Source organism: Loxodonta africana, chromosome 3, assembly GCF_030014295.1.
Source record: "Loxodonta africana isolate mLoxAfr1 chromosome 3, mLoxAfr1.hap2, whole genome shotgun sequence".
NCBI classification, from domain to species: domain Eukaryota; kingdom Metazoa; phylum Chordata; class Mammalia; order Proboscidea; family Elephantidae; genus Loxodonta; species Loxodonta africana.
Window position 1 is genome coordinate 154,845,636 of NC_087344.1, and position 18,121 is coordinate 154,863,756.

General features: G+C 40.2%; 1 protein-coding gene across 4 annotated transcripts in view; it reads left to right on the forward strand.

The window, feature by feature from the left end:
• Positions 1 to 1,249: 1,249 nt before the first annotated feature.
• Positions 1,250 to 18,121, forward strand: part of PDE4DIPP2 (myomegalin) — a 227,933-nt gene continuing 211,061 nt past the window's right edge. For 2 of the 4 annotated variants that reach the window (XM_023547516.2, XM_064282358.1), the window contains exon 1: positions 1,253 to 1,681. In XM_023547516.2, the coding sequence (XP_023403284.2) occupies positions 1,662 to 1,681 (20 nt within the window). In that variant the 5' untranslated portion in view covers positions 1,253 to 1,661. Of the gene's footprint in view, positions 1,682 to 11,342; positions 12,319 to 18,121 lie in introns of those variants that run through there. The other 2 variants (XM_023547515.2, XM_064282359.1) reach the window with 2 other exon arrangements.

Sequence of the window (18,121 nt, forward strand, 5' to 3'; positions counted from 1 at the left end):
CAATACTCAGGTGCACCAGGCTCTTGCCTAAGTTACCTGAGTTGAACTGAATAAATCCGGTGCTTAAGCGCTTGGCTGCTAACTGAAGGTTGGTGGTTCAAACCCATCAGCTGCTCTGTGGAAGAAAGATGGGACAGTCTGCTTCTGTGAAGATTTACAGCCTTAGAAACCCAATGGGGCAGTTCTACTCTGTCCTCTATGGTTGCTCTGAGTCGGAATGGACTTGACAGCAGTGGATTTGGTTTTATTTTTTGGTTTTGGGGAAGCTTTGTTGGTCGTACCTTTGGAAATTCAGAGAACATATCTCTGGGGCCACACCATGGAGAAGACAACCTATATTAGAGTCTCAGCAGAGATTTGGAGTCTGTCCGGGTCTCAGATTTTCATCTATGAAGCAAGGATAACTAAATCAACATCACCCTGTTTTGGCATTATAAAGCTTTTTGCAAATTAAAAAAAGGTCAGTGGTAATGCTAATAATAACAGTGATTATGACACTTAATGAGAAGGTCTTATTTTAGATCTAAAAAGGACCTTCAGAGCTATAACCACTTTAATTATAGCGTGTCTGACTGTTTAAACCTTGATACATAAGTAGATGGTTCTTGGTCTCAGGCAGTGCCATCTCTGGAGGGCCCTTTTCCATGATCTTAGAGCATTTGTGGAGGAGATTTTAGGCCTAAGTTTCTAGGCAGTACAGGAACCCTCTGCCCCCGTGAAGCAAGTTGCCCATGTGCTTGAGAAACTGAAAACCGAAGAGGTGGAATACCATAAAATCAGGGGAAGCCACTGAGATGGAGGCAGCGAATGAAACTGCAAGGTTTTGTTAGGTTGCTTCCTCTCCTGAGGAAGGTTCTTCAGTGAGACTGACCTGTTAGCTCTCTAGGAAGATAACATTCTGCCATATGACCATCTGCAGCATACATCTGAGTTCGGTGCACCTAAACCTTCCTGGACTCCAGCTCTGGTTCCAGGATTACTTGCTGGTGGGTGATGCGGTCACACAGAAGGACCTCCTCTCCAAATTCTTTTTACAGTTGGTTGGTTTTTTTTTTAAAGCCCCTCACTCGAATGGGAGAGGAGCAGAAAGCTTGGTGCGGTGTCGTCTTAAGCCCTCTGCCCTTCTGCCAACATCATCAATTTCAGCGAACCAGAGAGGAGCTGGAAGATGGGAGGGTGTTTGTATGCAGTGTGGAACCTGGGCCCTTTCTGCCCGGAGCAAACAGGCTGTCGGGAGCTCCGCCTCCCCTCGCGGTTGACAGCTCAGCTGGTGCTGAGCAACTCGTGCCAGCCAGTCGTGTCTCAGCCTGGAGTGTGTGTGCCTGCGGTGCCCGGGCTGCCTTTGGCCTCCGTTCCCAAAACAGCTCTGAGCGCCCCTCCGCTCCAAGTCAAGCTTCCCCACTGAGAACAGTCCCTCTCTTGTGCCGGTCGCGCAGTTAGCTGAAGGTTTGGCCACGTCAAATCGGTGTTCTAAAAAAAGCCGGGAGCCTTGCTCTCTCTTTGCGGACGCAGAAAGAAGGAACTGGGGAGGAAAAAGCTGCTGCTTTTAACACTGGAGATTTGTGGACAAGGCTTCGCCTCATTTTCCCAGGCTGCTTCCACTCCTGGGTGAGGAGCGTCCTGAGACCAAGGGAAAAAAAAAAAAAAAAAGCGCCTGGAAAATGGAACAGACGTGGAAGAGGTATGTGGGCTGTTTCTTTCTCCCCGCATTTTGGGCTCAGTGTCCCCCGGCCACCCCCCCATGACCCCCCCACCCTCCACTAGCCTTCCCCCAGCGCCCTGGGAAAGAGGCGGCCCCCCACCGCTATGGGGCATTTGACAGCTTCTCTCTGTTATCGCCTGGCCCTCCCTTATTCCTAGCCCACTTCTCTTGGTCCTCCTGTACATGTTCTCCTCTCTTGTGCTTTCCTTCTTTAATTAGTCTTCCTTTCACCTAATCTTGATGTTAAAAATATCCAGTAAGGCAGCCTGGAAGTTTTGGTAGAAATGTTTCTCTTTTCCTTTTTCTTAGGGCTTTCTTTTCCACAGACTACAGGGATTCCATCCAGTAGGTCTTTCTTTAGAGATACCTTTGATTTCACATACCTTTAACTATCAGATTTGTTCTCAGTCTGCCATGGTTTCCTTCTCAACCTCACTCTCTAGTAGTCACACAAAGGCAAAGGGCTAAGAGGCAGAGCTCGGCAAAGCCCATCTCCAGAGTGGCCAGGTAGAGCCAAACTGGGAAAGGACAGGAGAAAGAAAGAGACCAGGGCACCTTCATCGCCCAGGCTTTGTCAAGACCAGGATGACAGCCTGTTCCTAGGTCAGATTTTGGAGATCCTTGGTAGAATAGTGTTTTCTCCATCCCCTACTCCTTCCTCCAAAGGTACTTTAAAATGGAGCTCGCATAAGGAAAGGGTCAGGATAGGAGACTGGGTATGGAGACAAAGACTTTGTTTTTGGTATTTGATGGGAGTGGGTGAGGAGACTGTATTCCAGAAGTGTTTCAATAACAGAGAGTCCCAGCTCTGGAGAATTAGTGAAATGAGCATTCTGACTCCGAAGAGAATGCAGACTGTACAAACACAAAAGGTGAATTTCTACTTGTGTAGAAAACCAGGGGGATTTTAGTTGATTGTTAAGCTCAACAGGAACAACTGGTATAATGTGAATTTTAAGGAAAAGGCACATTGAACCTTTGAGTATGTTGATAGAAGAAGTATAAAACCCAAAACAAACCCATTGTGCTGTCGAGTCCATTCTGACTCATAGCCACCCTACAGGACAGAGTAGAACTGCCTCATGGGTTTTTTTTTTTTAGTTAAGAGTTCTATTTTATTTCTCATTTCCTATTAAAAAAAAATTACTGTGCTTCAGCTGAAAGTTTATGGAGCAAATTAGTCTCTTATTCAAAGATTTTATACACAAATTGTTTTGTGACATAGGTTGTAATCATGCAATGTGTCAGCACTCTCCCCCTTTCCCTTCCCACCCTGGGTTCTCCATGTCCATTTGTCCAGTTTTCCTGTCCCTTCCTGTCTTTTGCCTTTGCATTTGGGCAGGTGTTGCCCTTTTGGTCTCTTACACTTGATTGAACTAAGAAACACATTCCTCACGTGTGTTACCACTTGTTTTATAGGCCTGTCTAATCCTTGGCTGAAAGGTGGACTTTAGGAATGGCTTTAGTTCTAAGGGAAACCCTGGTGGCATAGTGGTTAAGTGCTATGGCTGTTAACCAAAGGATCTGCAGGTTGAATCCACCAGGTGCTCCTTGGAAACTTTATGAGGCAGTTCTACTCTGTCCTATAGGGTCCCTATGAGTCGGAATTGACTTGACGGCACTGGGTTTGGTTTTGATTATTTCTAAGTTAGCAGGATGTCTTGGGGCCATAGTCTATGAGGTTCCACTAGTGTCTGTCAGACATTAAGTCTGGCATTTTTTTTGTGTGAATTTAAATTTTGTTCTACATTTTTTTCTTTCTTTCTGTCTGGGACCTCTATTATCCCTCTCAGAATGCTCGGTGGTAGTAGCTGAGCATCATCTAGCTCTTCTGGGCTCAGGCTGGTGGAGGCTGTGGTTCATGTGGTCCATTAGTCCCATGGACTAATATTTTCCTTGTGTCTTTGGTTTTCTTCATTCTCCTTTGCTTCAGATGTGATGGGACCAGTAGATGTGTTTGAGATGACTGCTTGCAAGCTTTTAAGACCCTAGGCTCTAACTACCAAAGTAGAATGTAGAACATTTTCTTTAGGAACTATGTTATGTCAGTTGAACTAGATGTCTCCTGAGACCATGGTCTCCAGCCCTGAGCCCGGGTAACTTGGTTTCTCAAGGAGTTTGGATGTGTCTAGGAAGCTCCTATGACTTTGCCTTAGTCAAGTTGTGCTGACTTTCCCTATACTGTGTGTTGTCTTTCCATTTACCAAAGTTAACACTTGTCTATTATCTAGTTAGTGATATCCTCTCCCCGTACTTCCCCTCCATTGTAAATATCAAACCATCAAAGATTGTTTCTTTCTGTGTGTAAACCTTTCTTGGTTTTTTCTAATAACGACCTCATACAATATTTGCCCTTTGGTAATTGGCTTATTTCACTCAGAATAATGCTTTCTAGATTCATCCATGTTGTGAGATGTTTCACGGATTCATCGTTGTTCTTTATCCTTGCATAGTCTTCCACTGTGTGTATGTTCCGTAATTTATTTATCCATTAATCTGTTGAGGGGCACTTAGGTTGCTTCCATCTTTTTGCTGTTGTGAATAATGCTGCAATGAACATGGGTGTGCCTGTGTCTGTTCATGTGAGGGGTCTTATTTCTCTAGGACGTTTTTCTAGGAGTAGGATTGCTGGATTGTATGGTATTTATATTTCCAGCTTTTTAAGGAGGCACCGTATTGTTTTCCATAGTGTTTTTACCATTTTACATTCCCACCAGTAGTGCATAAGAATTCCAACCTCCCTGCAACCTCTCCAGCATTTCTTATTTTATTTTATTTGTGTCAGTAATGTTGGGGTGAAATGGCATCTCATTGTAGTTTTAATTTGCATTTCTTTAATGGCTAATGATTGCGAGCATTTCCTATGTGTTTGTTAGCTGCCTGAATGTCTTATTTGGTGAAGAGTCTGTTCATATCCTTTGCCAATTTTTTAAATTGGATTGTTTGTCTTTTTGTTATTGAGGTGTTGAAGTATTCTATAGGTTTTAGAGATTAGATGCTTGTTGGGTATGTCATAGCCAAAATTTTTCTTCCCAGACTGTAAGTTCTCTTTTTACTCTTTTGGTGAAGTCTTTTGATAAGCATAAGTGCTTAATTTTTAGAAACTCCCAGTTATCTAGTTTTTCTTCTAGTGTTTGGGCCTCATTAGTTTTGGTTTGTATTGTATTTGTGCCATGTACTAGGGCCCCTAGCATTGTCCCTGTTTTTTCTTCCATGATCTTTATAGTTTTATATTTAGGTCTTTAATCCATTTTGATTTAGTTTTTGTGTGTGATGTGAGGTGTGGATCCTGTTTCATTTTTTCTTTACAGATGGACATCAAGTTTTGCCAGCATCATTTGTTAAAAAGATTGTGTTTTCCCCATTTAATGGACTTTGGTCCTTTGTCAAAGATCAGCTGACTGTAGGTGGATGGATTTATGTCTCTGTTCTTGATTCTGTGCCATTGGTCTATATATCTGCCGTTGTACTAGTACCAGGCTATTTTGACTACCATGGTTGGATAATAGGTTCTGAGATCAGGTAGGGCGAGGCCTTCTACTTTGTCCTTTTTCTTCAGTAATTCTTTGCTTATCTGGGGCCTCTTTCCTTTTCATGTAAAGTTGATGATTAGTTTTTCTATCTTGTTAAAGAATGCTGTTGGTATTTGGATTGGGATTGCATTATATCTGTAGATCGCTTTGAGTAGAATTGACATTTTCACGATGTTGAGGCTTCCCACCTACGAGTATGGTACTTTTTCTATTTATGTAGGTCTTTTTTGTTTTTTTTCAATAGTGTTTTATAGTTTTATTTGTATATGTCTTATATGTCCCTGGTTAGATTTATTCCTAAGCATTTTAACTTTTTAGAGGCTATTATAAATGGTATTGTTTTCTTGATTTCCTTTTTGAATTTTTCTTTGTTGGTGTATAGGAATTACTAATTTTTGCATGTTGATCTTGTATCCTGCTACTCTGCTGAATCTTTCTATTTGTTCCAGCAGTTTTCTTGTAGAATCTTTGGGGTCCTCTGTGTGTAGAATCATATCATCTGTGAATAGGGATAGTTTTGCTTCTTCCTTTCCAATTTGGATGGCCTTTATTTCTTTTTCTTGCCTTACTGCTCTAGCTAGAACTTCTAGCACAATGTTAAATAGGTGTGATGATAAAGAGCATCCTTTTCTGGGTCTCATTTTCAGGGGGAATGCTTTCAGCCTCTTTCCATTGAGAATGATGTTGGCTGTTGATTTTGTATAAACCCAAAAAACCCAGTTGATTTTGTATAGATGCCCTTATTATGCTGAGTAATTTCACTTCTAGTCCTATTTTATTGAGAGTTTTTATTAAAAATGAGTGTTGGACTTTATCAAGTGCCTTTTCTGCATCAATTGAGATGATCATATGATTCTTTTCTTGTGTTCTATTTATATAGTGGATTATGTTGATTGGTTTTCTAATGTTGAACCATCCCAAAGCTCTAACTCTTTATGGAAGCAAACTGCCACATCTTTCTCCCACAGAGTGGCTCGTGGGTTCCAACTGCTGACCTTTCAGTTAGCAACCGAGTGCTTAACCATTGTGCCATCAAGCTCCTAGAAGAAGAATACTGTCTAGATTTACAAGAGATAATTCTACTCTGTGCTCTTTTCTGCTCTGCTTAGGTCTCTCATAGAGGACTGTGCTCTGTTTTGGATGTCCCTACATAAAAGAAGTGCAGTCAGGAGTCAGGAAGGGAATAGAAGCAGCCCTTATGGGGTGACCAAAGGAATTGAGGAGAAGCAAAGATTTGGGGGAGGATGTGGTAGCTCCCCTCAAATATTTGAGAGGCAGTTGATGGTGGAGGGATTAGATCAGTTTAGAATCTCTTACGAACAGAGAACCAGCAAAAATTGGAGCAAGTTGTGGGGAGGAAAGTTATGGCTTAGGGTAAAGGAAAAACTTTCTAACAAATGAGCTGCCTGGGTAGGTAAGGAGATTCTTGACCCTGGAGTCCTTCAGGCAAAGACTAGATGACCACCTGATGGTAACGAGACTGAGTGTATCAGGGATTCTTGCTCTAGATCAATGTTTTCACACATGCATGCACACACACATGCACACACACACACATGCACACGTATTATTTAACTTTTTTGAAGTTTGTATTTATATAAATAACAAATTCAGAAAAATTACAAAGTATACATTTAAAAGGTCCAATTAAGTTCACACAAACTGAGTATATTATGTAATAGGAACCCAGATCAAGAAACAGAACATTACAAGTACCCTTGAAGCCCTCCTTATCTCAAGGATAACCATTATCCTGATTTTTAACTCCCATTTATTTTGCTGGTTTTTGAACTTTAAGTAAATGAAGTTATACATTGTATACTCTTCTTTTATCTGGCTTCTTTCACTCAACACTATGCTTGTGGGATTCTTTCACACTGGTGTAGTCATAGTTCGTTCTTCTGGCTTCTGTGTAGGATTCTATTGTGTGAAAATATCACAATTTTTTCTATTCTCTAATTTATGGGCATTTGGGTAATTTCCACTTTGGGGCTATTCATAATAGTGTGGCTATGAACATCCTTATACATGCCTTTTAGTGAATATATGTATATATTTGATAAGTAAATATGTAGAAGTAGAATTGGAAATTATATTCATAGGAAATGCATGTTCAGCTTTAGTAGATACTGCCAAATTGTTTTCTAAGGTGGTTACAAAAGGATATCCAAAGGGCTGGAGACAAAGTGCAAAGGTGCTCTACATCACTGGTCATCAGGAAAATGTAAACTAGAATCATGGTGTCATACCACTACACACATATCAGAATGGCTAAAATGAAAAACACAGAAAATACCAAATATTGACCAGGTGGAACAGTCAGAATCTTCAAACTTTTTTTTTTTTTACCCCTACCCACAACAAGAAATTTACATTACAACCAAGTACATTCGTATCTGTAACTAAAACGAAAGTTTCATGTAACAATACCAAAAAGTAAACCAAAGCCAGTGCAGTTGAGTCGATTCCAACTCATATCGATGCTATAGGACAGAGTAGAACTGCCCCATGGAATTTCCAAGGAGTGCCTGGTGGATTCAAACTGCCGAACCTTTGGTTAGTAACCATAGCACGTAAGCAGCACGCCACCAGGGTTTCCCATGTAACAATACTTGACCTTATTATGTGTTTTGTATTCTATTTTCTATCCTATCCTTTTTCTTTAAAAAAAGGTGCTGGCTGTGATTCACTAAATTTATTTCATCACTTAATGGGTCACATTTGGAGAAATCTTATAATCATTGCTGTTGTCTCATATCCTCCACAACTTACAGATCGGATCAGATAGAAACATTTATGTAAAATGTGATAGCCCTGTACAGGCCAGGCATTGTGCTAGGCACTAAGGATAAAACAATGAATGAAACCAGGCTTTACATTTTCATGGTCTGTAATTTTAATACAGATGGGGTAAGGCAGAGGTAGAGCCCTAGTGGCACAGTGGTTAAGTGTTCGGCTGCTAACCAAAAGGTCAGCAGTTTGACTCCACCAGCCACTCCTTGGAAACCCTATGGGGCAGTTCTGCTCTGTCCTGTAGGGTTGTTATGAGTTGGAATTGACTCAATAGCAACAGATATTTTTTTCTTAAGGCAGAGATCTGCATTGATTGGTCAGGGAACACAGTGGAGAAGCCCAGACTGGGGGATTCAGAAAATAAAAATTAACCATAATAGCTACGATTTGAGCGTGCTAGTGGCTCTGTGGTAGAATTCTCCCTTTCCATGCAGGAGACCCAGGTTCAATTCCCGGCCAGTGCACCTTGCGTGCATCCACCACCTGTCTGTCAGTAGAGGCTTGTGTGTTGCTATGATGTGGAGCAGGTTTTAGCAGAGCTTCCAGGCTGCGATGGACTAGGAAGAAAGCCCTTAGGATCGATTTCTGAAAATCAGCCAGTGAAAACCCTATGGATCACAATGGTCTGATCTGCAGCTGATCATGGGGGTGGCAGAGGACCAAACAGCGTTTTGGAAGCCCTGGTGGCATAGTGGTTAAGAGCTTGGCACTAACGAAAAAGTTGGCAGTTCAAATCCACCAGGTGCTCCTTGGGAACCCTACAGGGCAGTTCTACTGTGTCCTATAGGGTCACTATGAGTTAGAAGAGACTCGATGGCAACAGGTACAGTTTTTAGCTACCTTTATTAAGCTTTCATTATGTGCTAATTCCTTTGCTTAGTTTATTTCACTTAATTCTTAAAGCCATATGAGGTAAGTGTTGTTATACCCATTTTTAAGATAAGGAAATTGAACTTTAGAGATTACATAATTTTCTCAGGGTGACACACACAATTCAGGAAAAAAAAAAATGCAGCCTGGAACTGCCTAATTTCAAAGCCAGTGCTCTTAATTGCTTCACTTGAGTTGAGTCTTGTAGGAGACTCAGTTTCGGAGTTGATTCTGAAGCTGGTTACTTATCCTTAAGCTTGAGACTGTGATTCTTTCCCCAAGTTTCATTCTGGCCGCTCTGGAAAGCCTCCTGTCAGGGGTTCTCCACATGACCCCATACCCATTATCTTGCTTGGTCTACTCACCAAGAACAGGATACTGAGTATTTGAGTTCTCGAAGTTAGACATCTTCTACTCCCATCTATACAACATCCACTCCTCTAAAGCTCAATAGGAGTGCTTTTCTAGACTCCAATGTTGCTGCCAGACTCTTTGGTTAAATCATTTAGGGAAAGCATGGCTGGTTCTGGAAGAGCAGATTTCCCATGAATACTGGCCTTGCAAAAGCTGTTTTGGCCATTAATCAAACTGATATCCATGAATAGAGTAAGTGTTGTCAAAAAAAAAAAAAAAAACTCCTGAAGATGGCGAAGAATCGAATGAGGATAGTTTTTCTCAGCTTGCAAGTCTAATATCAATCAGGCTAACAGCTTCTACTGCTCTAAATATTTAGCATTCACCTATGTGGACTAGCAAATCCCTATACCTTCTGCCCTAAAGCATTTTGTGGTATTTCAGGTTGACTGTATTATAACCAGACGGTCAGCAGTTCGAATCTACCAGCCACTCCTTGGAAGCCCAATGGTGTGGTTCTATTCTGTCCTGTAAGATTGCTGTGAGTTGGAATCTACTCGATGGCAAGGGGTATTATATCCTATAGTTGTTGTAACAAATTACCACAACATTAGTGGTTTAAAAACACACAAATTAATTATAATTCAGGAGGTCAGAAGTCTGAAAACAGGTCTTACAGACTGAAATCAAGGTATCAGCAGGGCTGCGTTGCCTCTGCAGGCTCTAAGAGGAGAACGCATTCCTTGCCTTTTTTAGCTTCTAGGGGCTGTCCATGTTCTTTGGTTCATGACCCCCTTCTAGCAATGGCATCACTCTGACCTCTGCTTCCGTCATCACATCTCCTTCTCTCATTCTGACCCTTCTGTGTCTCTCTTATAAGGACCCTTGTAATTACATTGGGCCCACGTGGATAATCCAGGATCGTCTCCCCATCTCAAGATCGTTAACTTAATTTCATATTCAATATCCTTTTTACCATAGAAGTTAATATGGTCATAGATACTGGGAATTAGGATTTTAACTTCTTGGTGGGGGTGTATTATTCAGCCTATCACACTACTAAGTGGTGGAAAAAGCCATTACTAATTCTCTTCTCTTTTTATGGGAAATGTTCTTGCTTCTAGCCTATGGAAAAGCTGAATATAAGTCAGGTGAATCATATGTGAAGCTTATACAACTTCCCTGGACAAATAAAACTCAATAAAAAGTGAACTTGGAAAATTTAAGGGCTATGTACAAGACTGAAGACTAAGAAAGGAAAATAAATTAGTCTGCTTTGTTTAGTTTTTATTACCCTGTAATTTGTTTACTAAAATGCAAGCATTACAAGGATTTACCTACTATGCCTGTGAAAATTTGGAGAAAGGAATTAATATCCAAATAAATGATGGTCCTGTTTCAAAATTCAAGAATTTCAGTTCAGTTTTTCCTTACCCACATAGCGAAAATATAGCCTTCAAGTAAGACAAGATGTCCATTTACGGTAGTTATAGTACAATTAACAGACCCTCATTGATAGCTTATTTGCATTTTTTTTCTCTCTATATTAACTCTTAGCCTAGGGAAAGCAAGGACATTTATTTCTCTTTGAATTCATGGTGAGTTAGACAGTCTTGTTTACTAATGCGTGGTTATATCTGTAGATGACCCTCCCCCTATTTTATAGATGTGGCAGCTGAGGCTAGAGAGGTTAAGTAATTTGCTGGGGTCACACAACTAGTAAAGGGCGGTGTATGAAAGTCTGTTTGATTCCTGTGTCTTTGGTTGCCATGGTGTTAGCGCTTTGTATACAGCACTTTGTATTAGGAAAGTGCTTGTTTTCATAATTCTCTTACTGTAACATCTTCGGATGAATTCCCTGTTTAACATCTGGCCCTGGTAGCAACTAATTCTCTGAATTCTGGGAAGGAAAATCTCTACCTTTGCAACTCTGCTCTTCTTTGTGTGTGTGGCAAATACATATGTAACAAAACATTCGACATTTCAATAATCTTCACATGGACGGTTCAATGACAGTAATTATGTTCATCAGGCTATTCAGCTATCACCCTCTGGTCTACTTTTAAAAAGGTCTATACTTGGATTTTGGAGCCCTGATGGCACAGTGGTTAAGAGCTACTAACCAAAAGGTCGGCAGTTCAAATCTACCAACCGCTCCCTGGGAACTCTATAGGGCAGTTTTGCTCTGTCACATAGGATGCCTATGAGTCAGAGTTGACTCAACAGCAATGGGTTTGGGTTTTTTTGGATTGTACTTGGATTTCGGCTTGGGGAATTTGACCCAGTCAGTGCTTTCACCCCACTTACTTATTTCTCACATGCCAGATCAGAATGGACGCCCCTCTTCTTCTAGGTGATGTGCTCAGCCTGGATTTAAGATATGGGAAGACTGGGGAGGGGTTGTTTTTATCTCTGAAAAGATAAGCGGGCTGGCCCTCATTACAGTTCCCATCCAGACTGTGTGGCTCACGGGACCGAGGCTGAGGGATCATGTATACAGGCTGTGTCTGAGCATCTATTCATCCAGTGAGTGCCCAGGAGCACCACTCCTATTGGGATTAACTCTACTCTATAAATAAAATTCCAAACTGGGCTCAGAACATTCCGCAAGTTGTCTCTGGCAAAAATTCAAGTAGCATTTAAACTTAGAAGAAAGTCTAGAATAAAAGAGATGTCATGATGACCCAAGGTGGCTCTACCCAACTCTATTTTAAAACATCCGAATACACTGAGAACTTGTTTTCCTGCCTCTGAGCATCTTCTGACAAGCATGAGCTAAATTTTTTTTCCCTGAGTCCTCATGTTTGAAGCACTTCATTAGTAGTCATAGACTATTTATAATGAGCTTTTATAATAATAATAAAAATAATTTGTATTTTCAAAGCACTTTAATAGTTTGTAGTGTACTTTCCCTTAATCATTTCATGATCTCTAGTCCTTTTCTGCTTGTTTCACCCTGCAGAGACTTCTTTCTCCTTCCCATGGCTTCGCTAAGGCTAGCTTGGGAAGTGGTAACCAACATCTGGTGTCTTCTCATCATGGCCCATGTGGAAGGGGTATAAAGAGGTAATAATTGCTCACATGTGAAAAGCATTGACTCACAAAGAAACTGAATAATTGCTAACATTTTACACAATTTAAAAATATATTTATTTTCTATTTCATAATATAGAATATTACTGTTCACAATGTGAAATAGCTTAGCATGTGGAAATACCATATTTACTAATCATTCCTCTATGCTAAGGCCTTTAGTTTTCCTATTTTTAACTATTATAAGTAATACTTAGTAAATATGCAGCTGTATAAAGCATCATCTCCCCGGGATTATTTTTGAATGATAGATACTCAGAAGTATAACTATGTCAGACACTGCTAGCTCTTAAAAATACATTGTGAATTGCTGAGGGTTATAATCTCACTAGAACTGTATTTCATTCAATTTAAATATCTCTTTCAAGACCAAAACCCTATATTGCATAAGGGGAAACTGAGGCATATAGTGATTAAAGTGGCAAATACTAGGTGAATCCGTAGCAACGTTCCTAAATTTTACCTTTATCTAAGGTAAAATGCTTCACTTTCACTATTAATCTCTGTTACCATCTTGAAGTATCTCCCGAAACAGGAATAAACAGAAAATAAAAAAAAGTAGAATTACATCAAAATTATATGTACATATTAGGATGTGATTTGGAAGAAAGAATAAAAAAAAAGGTGCTGTATTTTGTTATAGGATCATGGACAACATTCTTTCGTAAAAACTAAATCAGTATATATATTTTTAAATTTTTATTGTGATTTAAGTCAAAGTTTACAAATCAAGTCAGTCTCTCACATAAAAACTTATATACACTTTGCCACATACTCCCAATTGCTCTCCCCCTAATGAGACAGCCCGCTCCCTCCCTCCACTATCTCTTCTCGTGTCCACTTCACCAGCTTCTAACCCCCTCCACCCTCTCATCTCCCCTCCAGGCAGGAGATGCCAACATATTCTCAAGTGTCCACTTGATCTAAGAAGCTCACTCCTCATCAGCATCCCTCTCCAACCCATTGTCCAGTCCAATCCCTGTCTGAGGAGTTGGCTTTGGGAACGGTTCCTGCCTTGGGCTAACAGAAGGTCTGGGGGCCATGACCACTGGGATGCTCCTAGTCTCAGACCATTAAGTCTGGTCTTTTTACTAGAATTTGGGGTCTTCATCCCACTGCTCTTCTGCTTCCTCAGGGGTTCTCTGTTGTGTTCCCTATCAAGGCAGTCATCAATTGTAGCAGGACACCATCTAGTTCTTCTGGTCTCAGGCTGATGTAGTCTGTGGTTTATGTGGCCCTTTCTGTCTCTTGGGCTTGTACTTACCTTGTGTCCTTGGTGTTCTTCATTCTCCTTTGATCCAGGTGGGTTGAGACTCATTGATGCATCTTAGGTGGCCACTTGCTAGTGTTTAAGACCCAAGACACCACTCTCCGAAGTGGGATGCAGAATGTTTTCTTAATAGGTTTTATTAAGCCCATTGACTTAGATGTCCCCTGGAACCATGGTCCCTAAACCGCTGCCCCTGCTATGCTGGCCTTTGAAGCATTCAGTTTATTCAGGAAACTTCTTTGCTTTTGGTTTAGATCAGCTGTGCTGACCTTGCCTGTGTTGCGTGTTGTCTTTCCCGTCACCTAAAGTAGTTCTTATCTACTATCTAATTAGTGAATACCCCCTCCTACCCTCCCTGCCTCCCTCCTCTCATAACCATCAAAGAATATTTTCTTCTGTGTTTAAGCTATTACTTGAGTTCTTATAATAGTGGTCTCATACAATATTTGTCCTTTTGCACCTGACTAATTTCACTCTGCATAATGCCTTCCAGATTCCTCTATGTTATGAAATGTTTCCCAGATTCATCACTGTTCTTTATCGATGCATAGTATTCCATTGTGTGAATATACCACAATTTATTTATCCATTCATCCATTGATGGGCACCTTGGTTGCTTCCATCTTTTTGCTGTTGTAAACAGTGCTGCAATGAACATGGGTGTACCTATATCTGTTAGTGTAAAGGCTCTTATTTCTGTAGGATATATTCTGAGGAGTGGGATTGCTGGATCGTATCGTAGTTCTATTTCTAGCTTTTTAAGGAAGTGCCAGATCGATGTCCAAAGTGGTTGTACCATTTTACATTCCCAACAGCAGTGTATAAGTGTTCCAATCTCTCCACAGCCTTTCCAACATTTATTGTTTTGTTTTTTTCAGATTAATGCCCTCCTTGTTGGAGTGAGATGAAATCTCCTTGTAGCTTTGATTTGCGTTTCTCTAGATCATGAGCATTTCTTCATGTATCTGTTAGCTACCTGAATGTCTTCTTTAGTGAAGTGTGTGTTCATATCTTTTGCTCATTTTTAAATTGGGTTATTTGTCTTTCTGTAGTTGAGTTTTTGCAGTATCACGTGGATTTTAGAGATCAGGCGCCGATTGGAAATGTCATACCTAAAAAATTTTACCCCAGTCTGTAGGTAATCTTTTTACTCTTTTGGTGAAGTCTTTGGATGAGCATAGGTGTTTGATTTTTAGGAGCTCCCAGTTATCTAGTTTTTCCTCTGGATTGTTAGTAATGTTTTGTATACTGTTTATGCCAGGTATCAGGGCTCCTAAAGTTGTTCCTATTTTTTCTTCCATGGTCTTTATCATTTTAGATTTTATATTTAGGTCTTTGATCCATTTTGAGCCCGTTTCTGTGCATGGAGTGAGGTATGGGTCTTGTTTCATTTTTTTGCAGATGAATATCCAGTTATGCCAGCACCATTTGTTAAAAAGACTGTCTTTTCCCCCATTTAACTCTTTTGGGGCCTTTGTCAAATATCAACTGCTCGTATGTGGTTGGATTTATGTCTGGATTCTCAATTCTGTTCCAACAGTCTATGTATCTGTTGTTGTACCAGTACCAGGCTGTTTTGACTGCTGTGGCGGTATAATAGGTTCTAAAATCAGGTAAAGTAAGGCCTCCCACTTTGTTCTTCTTTTTTAGTAATGCTTTACTTATCTGGGGCCTCTTTCCCTTGCATATGAAGTTGGTGATTTGTTTTTCCATCTCATTAAAAAATGATGTTGGAATTTGGATCCAAATTGCATTAAATCTTCAATATATATTTTTAAAGTAAGAAGGAATTTACGTTTGTGACTGCCAAGTGATAACGTGTGTAGTTTGGAACTGGGTTGATTTTAGAAAGACTCTCATGGCATTGGTTAGAGATCTCTAGGTTATTAGCACATGGCAACAGCAGTATTGCCAGGAAACTCACGGAGCTAGTTGTGGAGCGATTGTCGCCTTACCCACCCTGAGCTAAAATTATTATGAGTGGGCATTACTTAATATACCAGTTGTTCCCACCTACACACCCAGCCTTGGCTTTGCTAGGACAACTTTGTTTATCCTTCAAAGGTTAGTTTCAGCATTACCTCCTTTGGGAATTATTCCTGGGTGGTTATACCTAGTTACAGGTGTTTTCTGTAGCCAGAACATGTTTTGCCTACTCTGTCATAGCACGTAGCTAGTTGGTTTATTTGGTGTTACTTATACTCTTGAGTTTATTGGAGGAAAGACCATCTTTTATCTCTAAATCTTCAGCATCTGTTATGTAGTACTAAGCAGATGCTCAGTGAAGTACTTTCCAGAGAACATTCCCTGCCAGGCTGATGTGAGTATCTGTTTGGTAGGTACCTCCGTAGTATGGCATGGGTATAGCAGGCTATCAAAACTTGATGTCATTATACATCCAAGTTGTCTTTTATCATTTTTTAAGAAATATGCATCAAGTTCCTGTTATGATCTAGACTCCTTCATGGCTAGGTACACGATAGTGAATGATATAAAGCCTCTGTCCTCAAGGAGCTGGTGTTCTAGTGGGGTCATTAGGCATGAGCATAAATCACTGTTACACCTTGACCTTACAGTTCCTTGATTTTAATTCACTTCAGTATTCTATAAGCACAGCCATCCTTAGCTCATCTTTACTCCATATTCTCCACCCTCAGGATCCTTACCTCTGAAATTCCATTCCCTGACCACAAGGTCAAGTCTCTCATTTCCCCATTCTTTTTTAATGTTCACTTCACCTCATCACTCACTGTAGTTCCTCTGTATCTCCCTGGTCATCTCATTCTTACCTCATTTATCTTCCTACTGAGATTAGACCTTAGAGTCAGCTATTTGAATCATGTTCTCAGCACTGCTTTAGAATCTCTTACTGCCTTAGTGATCCCCAAGCCTAGATAGCCCTCAATCAGTTTTATTATTCACTAGAATCTTATAAGCATTGTTTTAGTACATTATAAAGCCATACTGAGAAGGTAGAGTCTAGGCTCATTTTTTCTCATTTCAGGCAGACGTATAATACTGCTAAGATATTCTCCTCGTCCAACTTGCCTCCTTCCCCTCCATGTCTTCCCCTGACTCGTCCTCTCCCCCTAAAAAAAATATTCCTCACAACCTTTGATTTCAGTAATGTAAGTGAAAGCAAGATGCAAAATTGTTTTTTCAGTACTTATTTCCATTTTGTGGAATTCACACAGGCATGGAAACTGAAGAATAATGAAAAGTAAATAAATTAAAATCTTTTTATTTATCAAATATTTGATGTTACCTTTAGGTGATAACGTTCTTTATTATTTTTAGTTTTCTTTGCACAATATCTCCTTTCTAAAACTTCTACAAGGAGCATGTTATATTTTTAAAATCATAAAAATAGACATTATAAATGAAATTGAATTATAGGCATTCATTATAAAGAAAAGACAAAGAAAAATGAAATATATGTAAAAAAAGTAAATGGAAAGAAAAAATAAATTATGTATCTTTTGACATCTGATTAAAGGTCTGAGATAGACCGAGCCAACTGCATCAGCATGAAGGAAGGATGAGTGCCTTGTAGATACTGGCTGTTAATAAAAGCTGGGGACTATAGAATGCATTGCCAAGGCCAAAAGGAAAAGCTCAAGTTAGGTTTTAAAAGTGAGTGGAGAGTCCACACACCATCCGTAGCTGGTATGACTGAATCCAAAGAAGATTTATTTTAGTGTCTCTTTTGAAAGACTGATTGGGGTATCTTAGCTGATTTAAGGGATGGGGAGGAAAATTTATTAGATATTTGGATGCAAGATGACCTCATGAGGGAAATAATTACCTGAGTTGTCTCTATCATTTTACAGTATCAAGCGTCTTCTCTTAACCCTAATGGATAACACCGAGAAAAATAACTTTAGTTCCTTTTAGGACGAGAACTTAGTGCAGGAGGGAAAAAGGTCCTAAATTCAAAGAAGTTGCAGATGTACAGTGCTGTTTGTAGTTCACTGTAACTATTGAGGACTACTGGCCCGGAAACCTTCCTGCCAGAGTTCCATTTGCCCGTGGGCACTCTCAGTGAATAGACTGTGTTGACTGAAGGGTGTATTGGAGCAAGGCATTCTGTAGTCCCCAGTACCTGTTATCAGTGCCAAGTCAGCCCACACTGTCAGTGTGCGTAGAGAGGTGCATAAGTGATGTGCACTCTGCTCTGAAGGGCTTCACCAATTAAGCATTTTAGCTCAATGATAGGTCTTGAGTTGAGAAAAAAATTATAATCTCCTTGTGTTTATTACATAATAGTCTTGGGCTCTGCATCTGTGACTTCTGCCCTATTTGCATTTGAATATGTGTTTTGCAATTCAAGTGTTGATTGGGGGTATTTGGCAACATTTGGAACACAGAAGATACACTCAGTGTCTCTTGTCAAGAGAAAAAAGATCTAAGGCGAAGTATCAGAGCTTGTACACTAATGGCCTTTTCCATTCTGATTGTGTCTGTTTTCACCCTCCTCCCTGCCTTTATTCTCTTGGTCTGTTAGGG